We start from the raw sequence: 25,270 nt of genomic DNA, 5'->3' as shown, positions 1-25,270 counted from the left end.
TCGCTTGCATATCAATTTTCTATCGTATGCCTAAGCAAGGTCTTTGGGAGGTAGTATTATTTCACTTGCATATCAATCTCCTATCGTATGTGCAAGCAAGGGCTCCGGAAGGTAGTATTATTTCGCTTGCATATCAATTTCCTATCGTATGTGAAAGCAAGGGCTACGGGAGGTAGTATTATATCGCTTGCATATCAGTTTCCTATCGTATGTCAAGTAAGGGCTTCGGGAGGTAGCATTATTTCGCTTGCATATCAATTTCCTATCGTATGTGTAAGCAAGGGCTTCGGGAGGTAGTATTATTTCGCTTGCATATCAATTTCCTATCATATGTGCAACAAGGGATTCGGGAGGTAGTATTATTTCACTTGCATATCAATATCCTATCGTATGTGCAAGCAAGAGCTTCGGGAGGTAGTATTATTTCGCTTGCATATAAATTTCCTATCGTATGTGCAAGCAAGGGCTTCTGGAGGTAGTATTATTTCACTTACATATCAATTTCCTATCTTATGTGCAAGCAACGGCTTTAGTATTATTTCGCTTGCATATCAATTTCCTATCGCATGTGCAAGCAAGGTCTCCCGGAGGTAGTATTATTTCGACTACATATAAATTTCCTATCGTATGTGCAAGCAAGGGCTTCGGGAAATAGTATTATTTCACTTGCATATCAATTTCCTACCGCAAGTGCAAGCAAGGGCTTCGGGAGGTAGTATTATTCCACTTGCATATCAATTTACCATCGTATGTGCAAGTAAGGTCTTCGGGAGGTAGTATTATTTCACTTGCTTATCAATTTCCTATCGTATGTCTAAGCAAGGGCTTCGGGAGGTAGTATTATTTCGCTTGCATATCAATTTCCTATCGTATGTGCAAGCAAGGGGTTCGGGAGGTCGAATTATTTCACTTGCATATCAATTTCCTATCGTATGTGCAAGCAAGGGCTTCGGGAGTTAGTATTATTTCGCTTGCATATCAATTTCCTATCGTATGTGCAAGCAAGGGCTTCGGGAGGTCGTATTGTTTCACTTGCATATCAATTTCCTATCGTATGTGCAAGCAAGAGCTTCGGGAGGTGGTATTGTTTCACTTGCATATCAATTTCCTATCGTATGTGCAAGCAAGGGCTTCGGGAAGTAGTATTATTTCACTTACATATCAATTTCCTATCGTATGTCAAAGCAAATGCTTTGGGAGGTAGTATTATTACGCTTGCATATCAATTTACTATCGTATGTCAAAGTAAGTGCTTAGGGAGGTAGTACTATTTCGCTTGCTCATCAGTTTCCTATCGTATGTTAAAACAAGTGCTTTGGGAGGTAGTATTATTTCGCTTACATATCAATTTCCTATTGTATGTCTAAGCAAGTGTTTCGGGAGGTAGTATTATTTCGGTTGCACATCAATTTCCTATCGTATATGCAAGGAAGGGCTTCGGGAGGTAGTATTATTCAGCTTGCATATAAATTTCCTATTGTATCTGCAAGCAAGGTCTTCGGGAGGTATTATTATTTTGCTTGCATGTCAATTTCCTATCGTATGTGCAAGGAAGGGCTCCGGGAGGTAGTATTATTTCATTTGCATATCAATTTCCTCTCGTATGTGCAAGCAAGAGCTTCGGGAGGTAGTATTATTTAGCTTGCATATCAATTTCCTATCGTATGCCTAAGCAAGGGCTTCGGGAGGTAGTATCATTTCGCTTGCATATCAATTTCCTATCGTATGTGCAAGCAAGGGCTTTATTATTATTTCATTTGCATATCAATATCCTCTCGTATGTGCAAGCAAGGGCTTCGGGAGGTAGTATTATTTAACTTGCATATCAATTTCCTATCGTATGTCTAAGCAAGGGCTTCGGGAGGTAGTATTATTTCGCTTGCATATCAATTTCCTATCGTATGTGCAAGAAAGGTCTTCGGAAGGTAGTATAATATCGCTTGCATATCAATTTCCTATCTTATGTGCAAGCAAGGGTTTTAGTATTATATTGCATGCATATCAATTTCCTATCGTATGTGGAAGCAAGGTCTTCGGGAGGTAGTATTATTTCGCTTGCATATAAATTTCATATCGTATGTGCAATAAAAGGTCTTCAGAAGGTAGTATAATGTCGCTTGCATATCAATTTCCTATCTTATGTGCAAGCAAGGGCTTCGGGAGGTAGTATTATTTCGCTTGCATATCAATTTCCTATCGTATGTCTAAGCAAGGGCTTCGGGAGGTTATATTATTTCAACTGCATATCAATTTCCTATCGTATATGTAAGCAAGGGCTTCGGGAGGTAGTATTATTTCGCTTGCATATCAATTTCCTATCGTATGTGCAAGGAAGGGCTTTGGGACGTAGTATTATTTCGCTTGCATATCAATTTCCTATCGTATGTGCAAGCAAGGGCTTCGGGAGGTAGTATTATTTCTCTTGCATATCAATTTCCTATCGTATGTGCAAGCAAGGGGTTTCGCGAGGTAGCATTATTTCACTTGCATATCAATTTCCCATTGTATATGCAAGGAAGGGCTTCGGGAGGTAGTATTATTTCGCTTGCATATCAATTTCCTATCGTATGTGCAAGCAAGGGCTTCGGGAGGTAGTATTATTTCACTTGCATATCAATTTCGTATCGAAAGTGCAAGCAAGGGCTTCCGGAGGTACTTTTACTTGCATATCAATTTCCTATCGTATGTGCAAGCAAGGGCTTCGGGAGTTAGTATTATTTCACTTGCATATCAATTTCCTATCGTATTTTCAAGCAAGGGCTCCGGGAGGTAGTATTATTTCACTTACATATCAATTTCCTATGGTATGTGGAAGCAAGGGCTTCGGGAGGTAGTATTATTTCACTTGCATATCAATTTCCTATCGTATGTGGAAGCAAGGGCTTCGGGAGGTAGTATTATTTCACTTGCATATCAATTTCCTATGGTATGTGGAAGCAAGGGCTTCGGGAGGTAGTATTATTTCACTTGCATATCAATTTCCTATCGTATGTGGAAGCAAGGGCTTTGGGAGGTAGTATTATTTCACTTGCATATCAATTTCCTATGGTATGTGGAAGCGAGGGCTTCCGGAGGTAGTATTATTTCACTTGCATATTAATTTCCTATGGTATGTGGAAGCAAGGGCTTTGGGAGGTAGTATTATTTCATTTGCATATCAATTTCCTAACGTATGTTCAAGCAAGGGGTTCGAGAGGTACTTTCACCTGCATATCAAATTCGTTTCATATATGCAAGCAAGGGCTTCGGGAGGTAGTATTGTTTCACTTGCATTTCAATTTCCTATTGTATGCCTAAGCAAGGGCTTCGGGAGGTAGTATTATTTCACTTGCATATCAATTTCCTATCGTATGTGCAAGCAAGGGCTTCGGGAGGTAGTATTATTTCATTTGCATATCAATTTCCTAACGTATGTTCAAGCAAGGGCTTATTGAGGTACTTTCACTTGCATATGAATTTCCTATCGTATGTGCAAGCAAGGGCTTCGGTAGGTAGTAGTATTTCAATTCCATATCAATTTCCTATCGTATGTGCAAGCAAGGGCTTTGGGAGGTAGCATTATTTCATTTGCATATCAATTTCCTAACGTATGTTCAAGCAAGGGCTTCGGGAGGTACTGTCACTTGCATATCAATTTCCTATTATATGTGCAAGCAAGGGCTTCGGTAGGTAGTAATATTTCACTTGCATATCAATTTCCTATCGTATGTGCAAGCAAGGGCTTTGGGAGGTAGTATTATTTCATTTGCATATCAATTTCCTAACTTATGTTCAAGCAAGGGCTTCGGGAGGTACTTTCACTTGCATATGAATTTCCTATCGTATGTGCAAGCAAGGGCTTCGGGAGGTACTTTCACTTGCATATGAGTCTCCTATCGTATGTGCAAGGAAGGGCTTCGGGAGGTACTTTCACTTGCATATCAATTTCCTATCGTATGTGCAAGCAAGGGCTTCGGTAGGTAGTATTATTTCATTTGCATATCAATTTCCTATCGTATGTGCAAGCAAGGGCTTCGGGAGGTACTTTTACTTGTATATCAATTTCATATCGTATGTTCAAGCAAGGGCTTCGAGAGGTACTTTCACTTGCATATCAGTTTCCTATCGTATGTGCAAGCAAGGGCTTCGGTAGGTAGTATTATTTCACTTGCATATCAATTTCCTAACGTATGTTCAAGCAAGGGCTTCGGGAGGTACTTTCACTTGCATATCAATTTCCTATCGTATGTTTAAGCAAGGGCTTCGATAGGTACTTTCACTTGCATATCAATTTCCTATCGTATGTTTAAGCAAAGGCTTCGATAGGTACTTTCACTTGCATATCAATTTCCTATCGTATGTTTAAGCAAGGGCTTCGATAGGTACTTTCACTTGCATATCAATTTCCTATCGTATGTGCAAGCAAGGGCTCCGGGAGGTACTTTTACTTGTATATTAATTTCCTATCGTATGTCCAAGCAAGGGCTTCGGGAGGTACTTTCACTTGCATATCAATTTTCTATCGTATGTGGAAGCAAGGGCTTCGGTAGGTAGCATTATTTCATTTGCATATCAATTTCCTAACGTATGTTGAAGCAAGGGCTTCTTGAGGTACTTTCACTTGCATATCAATTTCCTATCGTATGTTTAAGCAATGGCTTCGATAGGTACTTTCATTTGCATATCAATTTCCTATCGTATGTGCAAGGAAGGGCTTCGGGAGGTACTTTCACTTGCATATCAATTTCCTATCGTGTGTGTAAGGAAGGGCTTTGGGAGTAGTATTATTTCACTTGCATATCAATTTCCTATCGTATGTGCAAGCAAGGGCTTCGATAGGTACTTTCACTTGCATATCAATTTTCTATCGTATGTGCAAGCAAGGGCTTTGGGAGGTAGTATTATTTCATTTGCATATCAATTTCCTAACGTATGTTCAAGCAAGGGCTTCGGGAGGTACTTTCACTTGCATTTCAATTTCCTATCGTATGTTCAAGCAAGGGCTTCGATAGGTAATTTCACTTGCATATCAATTTCCTATCGTATGTGCAAGCAAGGGCTTCGGGAGGTACTTTCACTTGCATATCAATTTCCTATCGTATGTTCAAGCAAAGGCTTCGGGAGGTACTTTCACTTGCTTATCAATTTCCTATCATATGTGCAAGCAAGGGCTTCGGGAGGTACTGTCACTTGCATATCAATTTCCTATCGTATGTTCAAGCTAGGGCTTCGGGAGGTACTTTCACTTGCATATTAATTTCCTATCGTATGTGCAAGCAAGGGCTTCGGGAGGTACTTTCATTTGCATATCAATTTCCTATCGTATGTTCAAGCAAGGGCTTCGGGAGGTACTTTCATTTGCATATCAATTTCCTATCGTATGTGCTAGCAAGGGCTTCGGGAGGTACTTTCACTTGCATAATAATTTTCTATCTTATGTGCAAGCAAGGGCTTCGGTAGGTAGTAATATTTCACTTGCATATCAATTTCCTATCGTTTGTTCAAGCAAGGGCTTCGGGAGGTACTTTCACTTGCATATGAATTTCCTATCGTATGTGCAAGGAAGGGCTTCGGGAGGTACTTTCACTTGCATATCAATTTCCTATTTTATGTTCAAGCAAGGGCTTCGGGAGATACTTTTACTCGTATATCAATTTCCTATCGTATGTTCAAGCAAGGGCTTCGGGAGGTACTTTCACTTGCATATCAATTTCCTATCGTATATGCAAGCAAGGGCTTCGGTAGGTAGCATTATTTCATTTGCATATCAATTTCCTAACGTATGTTGAAGCAAGGGCTTCTTGAGGTACTTTCACTTGCATATCAATTTCCTATCGTATGTTTAAGCAAGGGCTTCGGGAGGTACTTTCACTTGCATATTAATTTCCTATCGTATGTGTAAGGAAGGGCTTTGGGAGTAGTATTATTTCACTTGCATATCAATTTCCTATCGTATGTTTAAGCAAGGGATTCGATAGGCACTTTCACTTGCATATCAGTTTCCTAACTTATGCTCTAGCAAGGGCTTCGGGAGGTACTTTCACTTGCATATTAACTTCCTATCGTATGTGCAAGGAAGGGCTTCGGGAGGTACTTTCACTTGCAAATCAATTTACTACCGTATGTGCAAGCAAGGGCTTCGGGAGGTACTTTCACTTTCATATCAATTTACTATCGTATGTGCAAGCAAGGGCTGCGGGAGGTACTTTCACTTGCATATCAATTTCCTATCGTATGGTCAAGCAAGGGCTCCGGGAGGTAGTATTTTTTCACTTGCATATCAATTTCCTATCGTATGTGCAAGCAAGGGCTTCGGTAGTTAGTATTATTTCACTTGCATATCAATTTCCTATCGTATGTGCAAGCAAGGGTGTCGGGAGGTACTTTCACTTGCATATTAATTTCCTATCGTATGTGTAAGGAAGGGCTTTGGAAGTAGTATTATTTCACTTGCATATCAATTTCCTATCGTATGTTTAAGCAAGGGATTCGATAGGTACTTTCACTTGCATATCAGTTTCCTAACTTATGCTCTAGCAAGGGCTTCGGGAGGTACTTTCACTTGCATATTAACTTCCTATCGTATGTGCAAGCAAGGGCTTCGGGAGGTACTTTCACTTGCAAATCAATTTACTACCGTATGTGCAAGGAAGGGCTTCGGGAGGTACTTTCACTTTCATATCAATTTCCTATTTTATGTGCAAGCAAGGGCTGCGGGAGGTACTTTCACTTGCATATCAATTTCCTATCGTATGGTCAAGCAAGGGCTCCGGGAGGTAGTATTATTTCACTTGCATATCAATTTCCTATCGTATGTGCAAGCAAGGGCTTCGGTAGTTAGTATTATTTCACTTACATATCAATTTCCTATCGTATGTGCAAGCAAGGGTTTCGGGAGGTACTTTCACTTGCATATCAATTTCCTATCGTATATGTAAGGAAGGGCTTTGGGAGTAGTATTATTTCACTTGCATATCAATTTCCTATCTTATGTGTGAGGAAGGGCTTTGGGAGTAGTATTATTTCACTTGCATATCAATTTCCTATCGTATGTGTAAGGAAGGGCTTTGGGAGTAGTATTATTTCACTTGCATATCAATTTCCTATCTTATGTGCAAGCAAGGGCTTCGGGCACTTCTAGAAAGGCAGGTTAGATCAATTTGTAAATTTCGCTTTGGGTGAGTAAGGCAGTATTTCTACCGAGTTTCTAAATGAAAATTTCAATTTTTCTCTTGACTTTAGTGTTATTGGTACAGTGATCAGGCCAATCAGTTTTTCTATTGAATAAAAAATTTAGATATCACACCTGACTTCAAATAAGGATTTGGGCTCTAATATACCATCATTTTACAAAGTTCAGATATATATTGAAAAGTATTGACGCCCAATTTTGTGACCTCGAAAGAAACAATCAAAATGAACAATGTCTAATAACAAATTTACCAATTGGTCTAGACAGTTATGTCTCATTATTATTATTATTATTATTATTATTATTATTATTATTATTATTATTATTATTATTATTATTATTATTATTATTATTATTATTATTATTATGTATCCCTACTAAAACGGACACGGAAGCCATTATTTTTATCAAAATTTTACCAAAACTGTTGTCATCTTTTTGTTTCGTTCATTATTATTTTGATCTCTTCTTTTTTAATGAATTTTGCTTATGTTAACTTTAATCTGGTAGCCATAGGTCGGACTGAAAAATGGCTTATCTTTGATGTCCTTCCTAAACCCCACCTAATATTGCTTGATGGATTCCCCTTTCTACACATGCTGGAAGCAAATTCCTGAGATGTATGCTAGCATTGCACCAGCCCCGGTTTGTTGCCATGCCCCTAGGTTAGGTTAGGTTGGGTTGGGTTAGGTTACGTTAGGTTATATTGGCAGTGAATAAGTAATTTGGCTGTGGGAAACATAATGAGATTATTTTCAAGAAAATTCTATGATTAGTTTTTAAGATATGGCGTCCCGATTTTTTCAGGGAAAGGTCTAGGTGCTCGGTTACATCTCGGGAAAATACAACCCTGAACACACTCACTGAAATTGTTAACTATTTATCTACCATCAGTAGTTCTGAAGAAGTTATCAAGAATGTTCTAGTTGAAGAACTCGTGTTAGCAAATCCCATGAAAGATATTACAGTGAAATATTTAGTTTCCCTAATCGGGCCATTGAATCTTGAATATGAGACAACACAGAAAAACAGAAAACTAATATCTCATACAGTTTTGTTTAAGAAAGGCAGAATTCGATTCCATTTTATCACTGGAAATAATTTAAGATGCTTTTTATTTTCTTTTTCCGCGTTTACCACCCGATAAGTTTACCTTCTTCAGCTCAGATTTTGCATTTATTTCCCCTCTGTCTTCCTCATTTAATTCTTGGTAGAATCACCTGAAGGATACTCAGTTTTTGCTATTTGTTGCCCTTGACTTCCGCTGGTTCTTTGCGAAAGTTTTGAACGAAGTACAGGAACAGGGGCACATTTCCCCCAGTTATTTATTGTTCGTTTTCTCGCCTCATTTCCGCCATTATTTTGATGTGATGAACATTGATAGATATAAAATATTTGTAACAAGTCTTTCACTGAGCAATGTTGTAGGGTCTTTGCAGTTTTAGTCTTTATTGTGGATGTCACTCTGTCTAGAAACTAAAATATTACTGTATCAAGGTAACGCAACTCTTGAATGTTGACGACTTTTGCTGTTACTTTCATGGGCAGTTTTTTTATACCCAAAACTTAAAACATATTAATCCAACGCTAGAAAAGCAGAAATTGGTCATTAGGCTTCTTATATACATAAAATATAGCACACTTAATGAAACATGTTACTATATTTTGTGTTTCCATTGTTTAGTGAATACCTGCTTGGACGTCAGCTGCCACCCAGGCTCTTCATATTTCAGGCAAAAATATTCCGCTTGACGATTGCCTTTCCTCAACAGCGACGATTATGACTGAGACTTACTTTCGATGATACCTTTCTTGAGCATCTGAATCTGTGCCTCAAAACCCAGTGCAACTTATGTGCGTCAGTGTTTACATCCAGTTGATGTATCACTGCCCAGCACTGAACATCTTCCATATCCCCTTCACTGTAAAACTGTGGAGCAGTCTTCTTGCCATTGTTACTGGTGTCGAGGCTCCCAAGTTTCAAAGGATGTAATGATACTTGAAAGTGCCACGCCTTAGTTTTCTGACTTGATCTGTTGCACATGTGAATGGGAACTATTTTTATCTGTTTTTTGGATCGTTTTCATTCGTTTGTTATGCATTTATTAATCGCTTCTCTTTGACTTTTTTTTTCCACATAACCTTTTGTATTCCGTGAAAGCCAGCTTTGAAAATCAAAGGCCAGTTTGCCAGTTTAGTACCCTGTGACCATGAAAATAAGTCTCTGAACTAATCATCTTGGTTGAAGGATCAGGGAATAACAACAACAACAACAACAACAACAGCTAAATATAGGTCTAAATGACTATTCAAAAGTAAAAAAAAGTCCTTATTTTACAAATGTGGTATGCAGAAATGTAAGGAAAATTACCTTTTTTTGCGAGTTGTTGATTTAATTCTAAAGTGGTTTTTTTAATTTTTATTTGAGGATATTCCTTTTTTGCGCATGGAAGTTAGTAAACTTCAGTATACCAGAGAATATCGCAACAAGGTTATTTCTCTAGAAAACAACAATTTGAAATCTTCAGATGAAAGTCACATGGAATTATGCTTGGTCGTTTAAGGTACTATTCACGTTCTACAGTTTCAAAAATTCTTTCCAGCTCACCTTAGCTGCAAAAGTCACTGAATTGCACAGACGGTTTCACTTCCTATTTTACCGTCTTTCTGAAAACACAGGAAATCGGAATTTACATGATACAGAATCCGCCATTTTGGAGGAGATTCTCTAAGGCGCTGGAATCTGATAGTTACGTGGAATATTAATCATATTTTGTCTCAAATTACGGTGAATATATTTGTACCAGATTTTTAAAGTTTTCTGCCATTTTTGTGACCTTGTGACCTTTGAAATAGGTCTGTTTCGTAATTATTTAGATCAAGTATTTAGGGGACCAGGAGGTGCCTTTGTTTCAAGAAATTATGACGAAAAAGTGTGATAAAGACTAACGTTAATGCAAATAATGATAATAATAATACCAGACGAAAAAATAAACATGTTAATTAGGAAATTCAACAAGTAAGAAATGCGGCGAAGTTTCTTCGGCGCAATCGAGTTTTCTGTACAGCTGCTACAGCCTATAATCAAGGTCAGCGAAAATAGATCTATCTTTTCGATGGTCTCAGTATAATGCTGTATGAGCCGCGGCCACGGCCCGGTGGTGTCCTATCCTATATCGTTGCCAGATGCACGATTATGGCTAACGTGAACCGTAAATAAAAATAAAAAAAAAACTACTGCAATTTGGTATGTTTGATGATTGGAGGGTGGACGATCAATATACCAATTTGCAGCCCTCTAGCCTCAGTAGTTTTTAAGATCTGAAGGTGGACAGAAAAAGTGCGGACAGAAAAAAGTGCGGACAGAATGAAGTGCGGACGGACAGACAAAGCCGGCACAATAGTTTTCTTTTGCAGAAAACTAAAGGACAATAATAATAAACTACGATAGGTATGTGTAGACATCCATAATACTAAGTTGGATTTTGAAGCATTTTGCGAAAATGCACAACCTAAGGGGCGAAATTGAACAGGTTATGAAAATGATTGACATTTTCTACAGTAACTAAATTTTGTGGGCTCTTTGTAATCAGTAATGATTCATTTCCTTTACAAATTCACGTTATCTTGTATACATTGAATATAGTAATAGTTATATGATTATATATCCATGTATACCTACATTTAGCATACGTTATATTTCTCTAAACACTCACACATATACATGCATTATATATATGTATATGTACACACACATATATACATATATATATGCATATATATGTGTATATATACATATATATATGTATATATATACATATTATATATATATGTACTGTATATATATATATATATATATGTATATGGGTGACTAACAATACATTCAAACTCTTTTGATCCATTCCTAGATTCTTCCTGTAGCAGCGAACGCTAACGCTTCGCAACTCTTTGTTTTATATAAATAAATAAATAAATATGTATATATATATATATATATATATATATATATATATATATATATATATATATATATATATATATATATATATAATGTATAACTGAATCAAGAAAATATGGAACGTGATGAATATATAAATAAAGATAAATTCATTTAGTGAAATGGAAACACTGGAGTGCTGTGAGGCCTTCGACACTAAGTAAAGGACTAGTGTCGAAAGGCCTCGCAGCACTCCAGTGTTTCCTGTTCCTCTTCGTGATTTTATCTTTATTTATGTATATATAATATATATAATATATATACTATACTACCCGTGTGAGGCTTCAATAAGATGGGGTGATTTAGATTCCAGATTCTTTAATTCCCAAAGTACTACAAGCTTTCGAAGAATTATAATCTACTTTATCAGGTACCGACGCACTAAGGAGATTACATCTCCACTTGGGTATATATATATATATGTTTGTGTGTTCCTCCCACCATCTATTGTTTCCTTTTCGTAATCCCTGGGAGCTGTTGAAGGTCAACGTGCAGGATACCCCAGGGATTTGGAAAGGGAAGCAACAGGCGTTGAGAGGACCACAGCTATGTACCCAAGTGTAGATGTAATCTCCATAATGCATCGGCGCCTGATGAAGAAGACTGTAAGTCTGCGTGAGCTTGTACTACTTTGGAAATTAAGGAATCTGGAGTCTAAACCAGCCTGTCTTATTGAAGTCTAACACGAGTAGTATGAATATGTATGCACAGTGAATTTGTGAAGTATTTTGTTTATAATATATCTTATATATATATATATATATGTAGATATATGTGTACATGTATGTATGTATATTTATACACATACATATATATTTATATGTATATGTATATTCATATATATACAAACATATATATACATATATATATATATACATATATATTTATGCATACATATATATATATATATATATATATATATATATATATATATATATATATATATATATATATATATATATATATATATATATATATATATATATATATATATATATATATATATATATATATAATATTAGTTGCCCAACCTGCGCATCCGGGAAGAACTCTGAATGCAACAGATAAACACTCTCTCTCTCTCTCACTATTTTCCTCTTCCTGTCAAGACATTTTCCTTCCAGTTACATTGATTACATTAGCATTTTTGACATTTTACATTTCACCCCTTCTCATCCGCCCCCCCCCCTCCTAACGGGGCTGAACTTGGGCATAAAAGGTATTGGGAGTATCACCATTCATCTCAGCGACCTCGAAAACTATGGATTAGACACTAATGTCTTTTTACATGTCACCTTCTTCCCACCCCTAACCCATATGGTGCCAGTGATGTCTTACCCACCCCCACAGTATTGTTATCCAGATAGTAAGTCATATTTATACCAATATTATTTGTGATAAATTCATAGAGTTTATTTAGTTACTAAGCCTATGAGCAGAACCAGCCCCGTTTCAGGGAAGCCCTTCCCCCTCCCACCCTCTGTGATGCCCTTTGATGTTAGTGATGTCTTACCCTCACAGTATTCTTTTCTAGATAGTAAGTCATATGTATACATACCAAGTTTTGTTGGAATTGCTCAATCCATTTCAGAGTTATGCTGAAACATACAACACAATAATCCATACATCCCTATATATATATATATATATATATATATATATATATATATATATATATATATATATATATATATATATATATATATATATATATATATATATATATACAGTACTGACATCTGCTTATATTACCTATAAGTATGTTTTCTGAAGGATCATATGACTAAGCATAGTCACAATTTAATATGTATAATGCGTTCGTTTGCCTGTTTTTTGTCATCAAGGTCTATTATAGTGCTATACACCTTATAACTTTATTCCAGGGCTTATGACATTTTCATGACAAATGAGGAAAAGCTAAGAGAATGAAAAGCTTTATTGAGCAGCTTGATCAGACAGTGAACCAACTTAAATGATTTTTCAAACAAAAATGGATCGTTTTCATCCATTAATGATTTATTCTTTCTGTTTCAGGGCCAACTGCGCTGGATAATCTCGACTGGCTCCTTGAGTAAAGCGCTGGGAGAAATCATCAGTTTAACACAAAATTGACTGTTTGAATTAAAATTATCAGCAGACTTAATTGTACGGTAAAACATGTGAATTTATTTTGAAACACCAATTTTTGATAAACCCACATATTTTTTCTTCTCCGAATGAATTTCGAAAAAATTTTGGATAAATTTTTGCTGACTTTGGAATGTTTCCAAGCATTTTTTTTGGTGTTATAGTGTAGATGAAGGATGGGAATTTGATCTCCGAAATTACCGCCTATTAACCCAAAAGACAAGAGTGTTTTTCTTTTGTTATTTTCGAAAAGAATTATTAAAAGATCTTCTTGTCACCGCTCAAGTCCTGAAATTGTCTCATTATTGTGACCGGGTGTTGTCTGAAAGTGAAGTGGAAACAAGGGCATCCAAATTGAATGGAATGGTGTCAGTCAGCTGTGCTTTCGGTTCTCCTTTTTCTTTTTAATGTAGAAACGCTAAAAGGAAAGTAGCTTAGCATCAACACGACACTCAAAAACAAATTTGTCATGAAAGAAAAATATTACGTTAAGTAGCACTGAAATGGCACAACTTCAAGTACCGTGATGGAAGCGCATTTCTACTGACGTCAGGGAGCGATGAGTTCTCGGTTGCCCTGTGGAGAGGAGCAAGTTGCTCGGAGTAGGATGCGGACGAATGTAGTAGCCGAATTTATGTAGCTTTTATGTGACAGACTAAAGCTCTAACGGTAGGCTCAAAATCTGGTGCGAGCATTTCATCTCAGCTGCAGACTTTCGCTGTGAGAGGGATTAGAAAAGCATGTCAGGAAACTTTTGGAAAGATCTCTTGAATTCAAGAGAAAAACGAGGAAGAAAGAATTTCACTTCCGCTTTTGAGATATCGACATTATACTGACGCTCTTTGGAAAATATCCCCTCCTGTTGAGAACACTCTTGTTGAGGCGTGCCAAGAGCTACTTCACTGAACTTGCCCATTTTGAAGAATTACTGCCCTGAATCATTCGAGAGTACCAGTTCACCACGGAAAACGCATGATTAATGTAATTAGATATACCGATATGCTAGACGAAATCTGAGGGAACCTCACCAGCAACAAGAGACGAGAAACTTAACTTTGATCATTCTTACCAACTGCAACATATTGCACCTTTGGACCTTGTCCTTGTTTTTGTCGGAAGGAACAAAGAAACCTCTCGTAATTCTGCCTTCTTCAAAGTCAGCAATGAGACGTGAAGCACGAGTAAACGTTTCTTTTTAAACCAGGTCCCATGAACTTCTCATGACACAGAGTTACCTTAATTGTTTATTTATAGATATTCCTAACCACTCATTCGTTTTAAACCTTCTTGAGTAAGACGGATCTCCATCTTAAGTCATCAATAAACGTTAAACGTGCTAAAAAATCTTTGTGAATCATTTCTCTGTAAAAATACCGTACTCTTTGTCTGTTGAGAGTGTACTTATTATTATTATCATCACCGTTATTACTATTACTTTGAAAAGGTTTCACAGACAAAAGCTAAGAGAGAAATCGCCCGAGGTAAATCCCCGAAGGGAAATCCTCTCCACATCTCTCGTAGGTCGTCAGCTTTAAATCCTTCCGAGAGAGACCTCTCACTTGAAGTAGGAAAAGCTCTTCCAGTTTCCTACTTTCCCTCATTCTTTTTCATAGTCTTATCATTTCATGGTACTCGGGGGCTGTGCACCCTTTATACATTCAGGTCCTTCTTCTCATTACTTTGCAAATCCTTTAACTGCGACTCAAGGACAGGTAATTTCCTGGAGTCTGTCGGGCTCTTCTTACGGGTTCCTGTGTGGAGGACAAACCTTAAGACTCATTTATACAAAAGCCACGTTCTGCAGCTATTCAATTCTTAATATACTCTTTGCGTCACTCATGAAGTAGTGAAAAATTTAGCACATTTCTGTAAATATCATAAAGCCTTTCCTGGTTATAGGTGGAGTTCCGATTTCATCTATAATCAAATATATCCAGGTTACATAACTCAGCAAGAGCTGTCGGAAGTGAAGCGACGGGCAGAGAAATACGTTGTGTATTGTTGCTGGTGTCATGGCTGCTGCACACTGCTCTTAGCATTGAGGTTAAGCCTCTTAAACGAGAACTCGTATTTCATGGTGAATGCGTGATTCATTTATTCCATCGTATGAGACCATAAACACAAACACATTTCCTGTAAATAAGCAACATAGACATAGCGTTCTTGAGGAGGGAAAACCGAAAGAAACACTTGACAATACATTCACCATCTAGCACTGTGATATCCTATAGAAGGCTCAGCCGCTTAGTTTTTGCATTCGTTCACTGCGTAGTCAGTCAGCGCTTACTCATAATGAGTGTCGAAGTAGGAACACCTGGAACTCCTGCGGGAACGCCAACGCAACCACCTACTCATCATTTCCACGCAACGCCGGACCACGCCAGCGTCGCCCTGCAGGCTATGAATAAACTTAGGATCAACACTCAGGTAAGTCAGGATTTTGGGAAAGTTTCGCTCATTTTAGTGTTCACATATTTATAAAGCTATTTATATCACTGTTTCTGGATGAATTGAGATAGAAGCGTGCTTGTGAATAAATGTGTCTGTGGGGAGTTAGGTCCTTCACGTTTGTTCGTGTACAGCCATTAAGACCTTTTCTTCTTTAAGGTGACCCCATTCCTCTTCGAAGAATTCCCTTTTTGTAAAAGAGGTCTTGTTGGGGATTTCTCCGTACATACCCATTAACTTTTACAATTTTCTTCCATAAATTCATTTCCAGAAAGACGTTTATTAATGTATTCAAGCCTGCACAGGGTTCTCTTCTCCTGAGAGACTGGGTCTGCTGTAACTTGATGCGCCTGTGTAATGAATATACTTGTGGTAACCGCAAAGTACTCAATGTGTGGGCTTCAGATCTTGGACGAAGTAACGTACTGTAGTTTCCGTATATGACCTTTTTTCATTCCAATCCCAAACCCTTCTCAGAATAGATTATGAATTGTTGAGTTTATATGTTCTGCTATCGAAAGTAACTTAGTTCATTTTAGGATAGAGGTGATAAATAACTGCCAATTTTGTAACCATGAAACATGCGTCTCCCTGGATTTTTGAAGGTATGGTATGATGGGACGCCGTGAAGTACGCAACAAGTTTGGTTAACATTTGGCATTTCTTGTTATTTTGGAGAACAGCCTTTTCATGTAGCCCTACAGATCATATTGTTTATAGTTCAAGTTGGTAATGAATTTTCAGTAATTTATTCCTGGATATATATATATATATATATATATATATATATATATATATATATATATATATATATAATATATATATATATGTATATATACAGTATAGATATATATATATATATATATATATATATATATATATATATACACACTGTATATTTATATATATTTATATATATATATAAACGTAAAAAATTCCACTGTTCACCCAAGTGCATTTCTTACATAATTGTGCTTTTAATTCCATTTTCCAATATTTTATCAGTTTGACCAAAATAAAAGTTACAAAGTTACCACAAGACTCACATGGAATTCGGAGTACATATCTTTTAGTATTATCAGGGAAGGTCTCTCTATTTACAAGTTTCAGTGTTTCATAGCTCTTAAATGCTGCATTAAGTCCAAGATTGCTAATGGATGGGAAATATACTTAAAATTATTATCGTATGGCAGTACAAGCCGGTTTTTTGTGCTCTAAGTTTATTTGGGCAGATTTGCAGAGGTTTCTATAGACTTGCTAAAGAGAAGAAAAACTTTTAGGAGCTAAAACGGAGACTTTTACTCATCCTAATATTGTTCTTAGCATAGCAAGTTTATGCTTACCTAAGTCATTTTTCTCATTCCTGTGAGGTGTTGCACTTCTTGGAATTATGTGCAAGCTGACATTCCCAAATTTTAAAGGCTAATTCCAAAAAAAATAAATAATGAATAGCCTTCACTGCTAAATCATTCTTTGACTGTTGAATAAAGGATGAACTCCTTGCACAGTAAATATTTCAAGGTCTGCGGAATCAGATACCTATGGAGACGGCTCATCAGAAATGTGTTAAACCTCTGCATACATACTGAATGACTCAGTTCCACCCTGCGTGCGATCTCGTCTTTCTTGGACGTAAAGGTTCTTTGATTACTGGAATTTTGTCATTCCCTTCTGTCACCACCTTCTTTCTTCGAAAAATTTCTTTAGAGTCTTTCAAACCGTCTAATTTCCTTTATTCTCTACATAACTAACTCACCTTAGAAAAACAGCGATCCATTTTTTCAAACTTTAATCCCCTCTGCGTTATCTACCTTTCTCACCTTTCCAGTCCCAGCAGTTCCGGATATACCGATTTCCCCCTCTTTCTTTCATTCGAATTGAACATCACATTTCTCATCCGTAAATTAAAATGAGCTCGAATTTCCCCAGGCACATTTCAACTTTTACTTCCATAGAGACTCCCCTTCTGTAATTCGCCATCTAACCTAAGAATCAGAACTTCTCTACATCCAGCATCTATACTAGCATTCATTCCTCCACCTTCACGGCTGTTATTTGTGGTCATGGCTGTGGTTTTTAACCTTTTATTGCCTCTTTACAGCCTCTCAAAACTTATACAGACTCGCTTAAATTTACCACTGTTCTATCACCTTTTGTGTCATTCGAATCTGATCTTTGTACTTTTCACACACAAACATTCAAAATGCGTATTCACCGCTTTCTTTTTGGACTGCATCTCTCACTCTGTATCTGTTGTTCCTAGATCCATTTTTACTTTTACCTATGTTTTTGCAGTCACTTCTGTCTCCTTTATCCCGCTCTCTACCCGCTTTCTCTCTCTCTCACTCTCACTCTCGTATATATATATATATATATATATATAATATATATATATATATATATATATATATATATATTATACAGTATATATATATATATATATATATATATATATATATATATATATATATATATATATATATATGTATATATATATATATATATGTATATATATATATAACATAAGGTAAATAATTTATCAAAATGATTTACCTTTTTCTTGAATTTTTTTCATTGACCTATCCTTTACTCATCTGCATATACATATATATGTATATACATATACATATACATATATTTGTATTATGTATATATATTACATATATATTATACATTATGCATATGTGTAAAGGACACGTCAATGAAAAAACTCGAGAAGTAAGGTATGTCATTTTAATAAAGTAACCCGAAAACATTAACATAAGTACAAAGGAACAAAGACATGCAAACCGAAGGCTTAAATGTAAATGACCTTCAAAAATCGGATGACCAAATCACTTCATACAAGTTCCCGCTAGAAACAGTAAAAGATGGTTGTCTGTCCTTGTCATATGTTGTTATCAGGTGTTAACAATTTTCACTGTGAAGTTTCTGCATCTAGAAGAGCTAGAAATAATTCAGCTTCTGAATATTGCTTTTCAGGGCATCTTACTAATAAGACAATCTATGTTTTTTCTTATACATTCCCGTGAACGTTGAATAATCTTGGCTAAGGTGTGTGTTCGATGCGTTATCCTTATCACTAAAGGTTGGGGATGAAGGAAACACCGAAATATAAAAAGTAGGTCCTTAATGTCTAGTGAAGTTGACAAATTCACAGAGGTACAAATTATGTGTCTACATCGGAAACAGAGCGGTCCTGTACTGGCGAAACATTACTGCCAGACGGACAAGGTTCAGTCATTACATAACGCACATGATAAATACATTGAATGACATACATTTAATACACTAGGTAGGCATATACTGTAAACGGACATGAAACATAAAAGAACATAATGCATATATATATAAAGGTTCATACATCATACTGAACATGTCTTTCATATACCTACACCTCCCTCCCCTCACGCTGTAGTATACTCGAGCGGACTCTTTTTTTGTGAGCCTTTGAGAACGACGGGGACATTGGGGAATATCAACTAAGGGACTGCTTTTCCTGGTCCAAGCAAGGCCACAGGAGAAAGAGGGATGGGTCAACACTAAGAGGTGGCACTGGGCGAAGGGAAACGACGGTTTCGCCACCATACCACGACCACTCAGGAAGACGAATCTCATAGTCCCTTGACCTGCCGAAACTCATGACTACCCCGACCTTGTCCCAGCGGTGAGATGTCGGGTCTTGATCCGAACGTGCTGTCCAATAGTCAACCTGGGTAGGGGCGGGCATGCTGATCGCACCGGTCTTAACTTGCTCGGCACGGGGCGGCAGCACGGCGGTCACAGTCCTCAGTCTTGACCTCCGCCACCTTTGAAAAGGACTCTGGGTGTGCGGGGATGCATGACCTAAGAGGTCGGCCATACAAGATCTGGGCAGGGGAGCGGCTCTGTGAAATTTGGAGTATTCCGGAGCTCTAAGAGACCTCGATCAAACTCCTCGCAATCAATGTTGCCTGAAGGTGCCGTTGTCAGGATAAGATGCTTGATTGATTTCACGGCGGCTTCAGCATGACCGTTCGATTGTGGATAATATGGGGAGGTAACCACATGTCGAACTCCCATCGCCCATAAAATCCCGGAACTCGTTGCTGGTGAACTGTGGTCCTCCATCAGTCCTGAGGCGTATAGGGACACCAACTTCCCGGAAGTAGCGGCAGAAGATCCTGATTGTATTAGAGGCAGTAGTATCACCTTTGCATGGGACGACAACAGGCCATCCTGAGAGTCGGTCGACTATGACGAGGAAGGCTTTTCCTGCGACGATAAAGAAATCTGCTGAAACAGACTCAAAGGGCCTCTTGGGGTTGTCATCACTCATCAGTGGTTCCTGCTGCTGGGATGGCTGCAATACCTGGCATGACTCACAAGCTCCAATTATGTTGACAATGTCTGAGTTAATACCAGGCCAGAAGACAGTCTGTCTTGCTCGGTGCTTAGTAGATTCCACACCCCTATGGCTGTCATGTAAGCGAGACAACAGGCGGCGGAGGGCGGCAGGAACTATAACTCTTGCTCCATACAGGACGAGGTCGCCATCAGCGTAAAGTTCATCCCGCATCTTCCAGTATGGGAGTAAGCAGTTATGCAGCTCATACCTATTGGAGGGGAATCCTGAGGTGACACAGTCGAGCAGGCGAGTGTAGACAGGGTCTGTTCTTGCTGCATCTCGTAGATCCTGAAGGGTCCTGTCGGCATCTTGAGCTGGAGACTCTCCTGAAGAGGTGACAGTGTACACAGCCATGACTGTTCGTAGATGGGTGGCAGAAGGGGCACCTGCAATTTCGTCCTCTGGTGTGGGGTGGCTGACTGGGGCTCGAGACAAAGCATCAGGAATGTTCAGAGACTTGCCAGCACGCCACACAGCTGTGAATAAGTAGGGCGAAATTTTCTCCTTCAGACGCTGGAGGCGAGGATTCTCGATGGCGTCCAGCGAGTAATGATTCAGGATAGGTATGAGGGGACGGTGATCCGTCATCAGAGTAAAGTTCTGTAGGCCTGCGAGATACAGCCTACATTTTGACATCGACCAGACCACGGCGAGCATCTCAAGCTCAATAGTGGCATAGCGTGTCTCAGCGTCGGTAAGGAATCGAGAGCCACACTGAACTAGACGTAAGTGTCCACTACCATGGTCCTGCAGAAGGGCATATCCAATACCATTAAGGCGTGAGGCATCTGTCTGGAGGATGACAGGCAGGTCTGGGTCAAAAGCGGCGAGAATGGGTGGACGGAGGAGTGCTGACTTGATGCGTCGAAAGGCCTCATCATGATCAGGGGTCCACACAAATGTTCTCTTGGGGCTCATCAGAGGGCGTAAAGGCTGGGCTGTAGCGGCAAAGTCAGGGGTGAACTCTGCCAACTGGTTGACCAGGCCCATGAATGATCTGAGGTCGGTCAGGTTAGCTGGAGTAGGGAAATCCCTGATGGCACTGACTTTTTCTTGGTCAGCCGAGATGCCCTCTCCTGAGAGCGTGTATCCGCAGAAGTTGACGGTAGGTGCAGCAACCACAAACTTGTCCTTGTTGAGGGTAATCCCAAACTTGCAGGCACCTGGTGAGCATCTCGTGGATACGGGTAAAGGTGTGACTGGTAATCCTCATCGTGGAGAAGGATGTCATCGACAACCTTCACACAGTTCTTGACTCCCTGAAGGGCCATATCGCCTCGCAGACAGAATGCATCTCCAGTAGCTGCGAAACCCATCGGTCCTCTGCAGTGTTTGAACCGACCATATGGCGTAATAAAGGTAGTCAAATGTTGATCCTCTCGGCCAGTTCCATTTGCCAGTACCGCAGAGGGCATCAGCTGTCGTGAAGAACCTAGCCTTCGGGTCCACACTACGAATGGCGGTGAAGGGTGTGGGCGAAGGGTGGGCTGGGCGGGAAACTTGGCTGTTCAGCTTGAGAGATCGACAGTGATGCGTACTCCTGTGACATTCTTGGCAACGACGACAAGGGGGTGACACCATTCTGAAAGGGTCATCACCAGTCGGCTTGATTATTCCCTGGGTTACCATGGAGTCAAGCTCTTCCTTGACCTGGTCCCTGAAGGCAGGGGAATCTGTCTTGGGGTGTGGATGGCGAAGGGCACAGCACCATCCTTGAGATGAATCCTCATGGGAGGACCGACCATGGGCTTGAGGGGAGCTGACTTCAAGTCTTCTTTGGAAATCAACACATCTGCAAACTCTCGGAGGAAATATTCCTTGGCAGCCGAAGGCGATGTGGTGGCTGAGATAGGTAGCTCCTTGCATCTATTGACATGCTTGACTTCTGCAATGGGCTTAGGAAAATCCGGAGATATTATGGCCAACTCTTGACAGTGTGCATAAGACAGAAGTGGAGTCTGGACATTCTCGTGGACATGAATCCTAGCAGAACAAGACTGCTTACCTAAGGTGAGAGTAGCTCCGGAACATGCCCAGGGCAGGCGTCATTTTGGACCCATCCCAGTAATCATTGTAGTCGGGCGGAAGAGGTTGCAGGCTGCTCCTGGGGATTCCTAAACTTTCTAGGTGTCGCTGGCCAATAACGGTGACATCAGCACCTGTGTCTGGTAACATCTGTAAACGGGAATTAATATCACCACATGACAGGAGAACACAGATGGGTTGGGGTGTCTTGGGGCTGTGGAAGAAGGGTATCCTAAACGACGACAGCTGTTCTGTCACGCATCTTGGGTCTTGCCGAGTTGGAGCCGGCAGCACTGTTGCTTGAGATCCATCCTGTCGATTCTTCTTCTTCTCTGCAACACTTATCAAAATGTCCTATGCGGGTGGCAAAGGCGGCACTGGGCTTTGCTGGCACGACATTTAATTGTCCTGGACCAGTGACCAAGGCAGGCACAGCTTTTGCAAGTACTGCTGGCAGCAGGGCAATCACTGGGGCCATGCTGTCGAGCACAGGACTGGCATAAAGTAGCTGGTGTTAAAATCGGTTTTGAAGGTAAGGTTGCTTCACTTGCCCTTTCTTCTTACACTTTTGTAGGCAGAAATGGCGCGCAACTGGTTAGGTGGGGCACGTATGGCAGAAGTTGCATTTTGGCTGCTTCATATGACCGACAGGTCGTGACAACATCTTGTAATGAGGAGGCGGTGTCCAAGGAAATTATTTTCTGACAAGCTCTGCATCTTGAATGCCCATCAGAATTACCATTTTCAACTGGGTCTCCTCGCATGCAGCTGCATTCCCCGGCACAAGTCGACTTCCTCTGCAATGCGTCGAAGCCTTTACATAGAAATCTGCAAAAGATTCTCCTTCCATCTGTTTGCAACTAAGCAATTCCCTACGACGAAGAACCTCATTACGTAAACCCTTTATGTGAGACTGCAGGGCATCCAACACTTCATCTACAGACTTATCTGTGGAGGGTGAGATCTGTAAGGTGTGCTCCAACACACGCTGAGTTTCAAGGGCCAAGCACATCCGCAACTGGATCATCTGTTTCTCCCTAGGAAGCTTGAAAAGATCGACCATAATGGCATAATCATCCCACCTGCGTCTCCATTCCCTGAACATTTGGAATGTTGCATCAGCCTTGAGTGGGGCGGCGTTTGTGCCGCCGCTTTTTGAGGTGGGGAAGAGAAGGTTGACTGGAGGAAGAAGCGCCCATCTCTGTACCTGGTATGGGGTTTTCTGCATGGAAGGGTTGGACAGACGAGAGCACCTGGATAAGGGCTGTAAATCTTGCATTTTCCTCATCTCTGCGCATGTTTTTTCCTCTCTTCATGTAATTCCTCTTGTGCTCTTCTATCTTCTTCTTCACGTCTTCTTTGTTCTCTTCTTTCTTCATCTTCACGTCGTCTTCTTTCTTCTTCATACCGGCGAGATTCCTCTAAAAACTTAATAAGTTGAAGGAAATCTGTTCCAGTCGGTTGGGTGGAGGGGAGGGGCTGGTAGTGAGGGCGAAGGAGTGGTGGATAGGGGAGGAGGGCGGTGACGTCCTGGCGAACTCCTCTCCCACGGTGTTCCACCGCGGCATAAGCTCCCACACTACTGGCTTCTAACATCCCCTGGTCTGCTGTCTCTTCTGGCTGACCTAAAAATTCTTCTAGCCCATCCATTACGTGTAATATATGCAGCGAATAACACGTATTTAAAATAATAAAAGATTCTTCTATTTAAAACTACAGTTTAAATAATAAGTTACTGGATCAGCGAGTAAGTGTGTGCATTACGGATGTGCGCGTCTGCGCCTCTGCCGAGAGAGACCGAGACTCATCGGTCAGTTTAACTCAGTTAGTAACCCGGAAACAATTAAGGGAACCGGATGTCTGGCTAATCGCTCTCACTTGGGGCAGCAGCAAGGGTTTTGCATGTTACAGTCTTATATGGATGCAAAGAAGGACACTAGAACGACACAACACTTTGCACAACACTTCACTCATGAACCACTGATCACTGTACACTTAAAGCACTATAAATCCACAATGAAAAGCTGGGTGGAGGCGCGAAATATCATAAACAACAGCGTTGACGCTTAATGGCGCCGGAAGCCATGCACTTGCAGAAAATCCTCTTGAATAAAAAACTTCACTGACACTTCAGTTCACTGCGCCATGTGTGTTCGATGCGTTATCCTTATCACTAAAGGTTGGGGATGAAGGAAACACCGAAATATAAAAAGTAGGTCCTTAATGTCTAGTGAAGTTGACAAATTCACAGAGGTACAAATTATGTGTCTACACGGGAAACAGAGCGGTCCCGTACTGGCGAAACATTACTGCCAGACGGACAAGGTTCAGTCATTACATAACGTACATGATAAATACATTGGAATGACATACATTTAATACACTAGGTAGGCATATACTGTAAACGGACATGAAACATAAAAGAACATAATGCATATATATATAAAGGTTCATACATCATACTGAACATGTCTTTCATATACCTACATAAGGCAATTGAAAAAATTAGGAAAACAGGCTGGGAATCGTGTAAGCATGATCATATTTTAGATTCTGCTGCAATTAGGTAGTGAAGACATTCAGTGACGAAGTGACTGAAGGAAATTTTAGATACTGTTACAATTAGGCAGTGAAGAAAAAAAAAGTATTCCTTAGTTTAACCAGACCACTGAGCTGATTAACAGCTCTCCTAGGGCTGGCCCGAAGGATTAGACTTATTTTACGTGGCTAAGAACCAATTGGTTACCTAGCAACGGGACCTACAGCTTGTTGTGGAATCCAAATCACATTATAGCGAGAAATGAATTTCTATCACCAGAAATAAATTCCTTTAATTCTTCATTAGCCGGCCGGAGACTTGAACTGGGGCCTAGCGAGTGCTAGCCGACAACTCTACCGACTCTCCCAACGAGGAACACATTCAGTGATGAAGTGACGGGAGGAAATTTCAGATACTGCTGCAATTAGGCAGTGAAGACACTCAACAGGCTAATGAAGTGACTGGGGGAAAGAGTTATCCTTTACTTTATCGACGTTGAATTCATTAAAAATATTTTGAAGATATTCATTGCAACTACACTGTAAACATAAGTCTTATAAAAGCACCAAACAAAAT

At 39.6% G+C, this 25,270-nt stretch overlaps 1 protein-coding gene across 3 annotated transcripts in view; it reads left to right on the top strand.

The window, feature by feature from the left end:
* The window catches only part of LOC136840242 (kelch-like protein 17), a 214,330-nt gene that overhangs the window by 78,494 nt on the left and 110,566 nt on the right, over positions 1-25,270 (top strand). For all 3 annotated transcript variants that reach the window (XR_010853562.1, XR_010853563.1, XM_067106851.1), the window contains exon 2: positions 13,203-15,722. Coding sequence is in view for 1 of the 3 variants with exons in the window: in XM_067106851.1 (XP_066962952.1) it covers positions 15,588-15,722 (135 nt within the window). In the remaining 2 variants the exon portion in view is untranslated. The remainder of the gene's footprint in view (positions 1-13,202; positions 15,723-25,270) is intronic.

The sequence above is a fragment of the Macrobrachium rosenbergii genome, chromosome 7 (genome assembly GCF_040412425.1).
Source record: "Macrobrachium rosenbergii isolate ZJJX-2024 chromosome 7, ASM4041242v1, whole genome shotgun sequence".
Taxonomy (NCBI): domain Eukaryota; kingdom Metazoa; phylum Arthropoda; class Malacostraca; order Decapoda; family Palaemonidae; genus Macrobrachium; species Macrobrachium rosenbergii.
The sequence above is the reverse complement of the archived record's forward strand: the minus strand, read 5'-3'. Positions and strand labels throughout refer to the sequence as shown.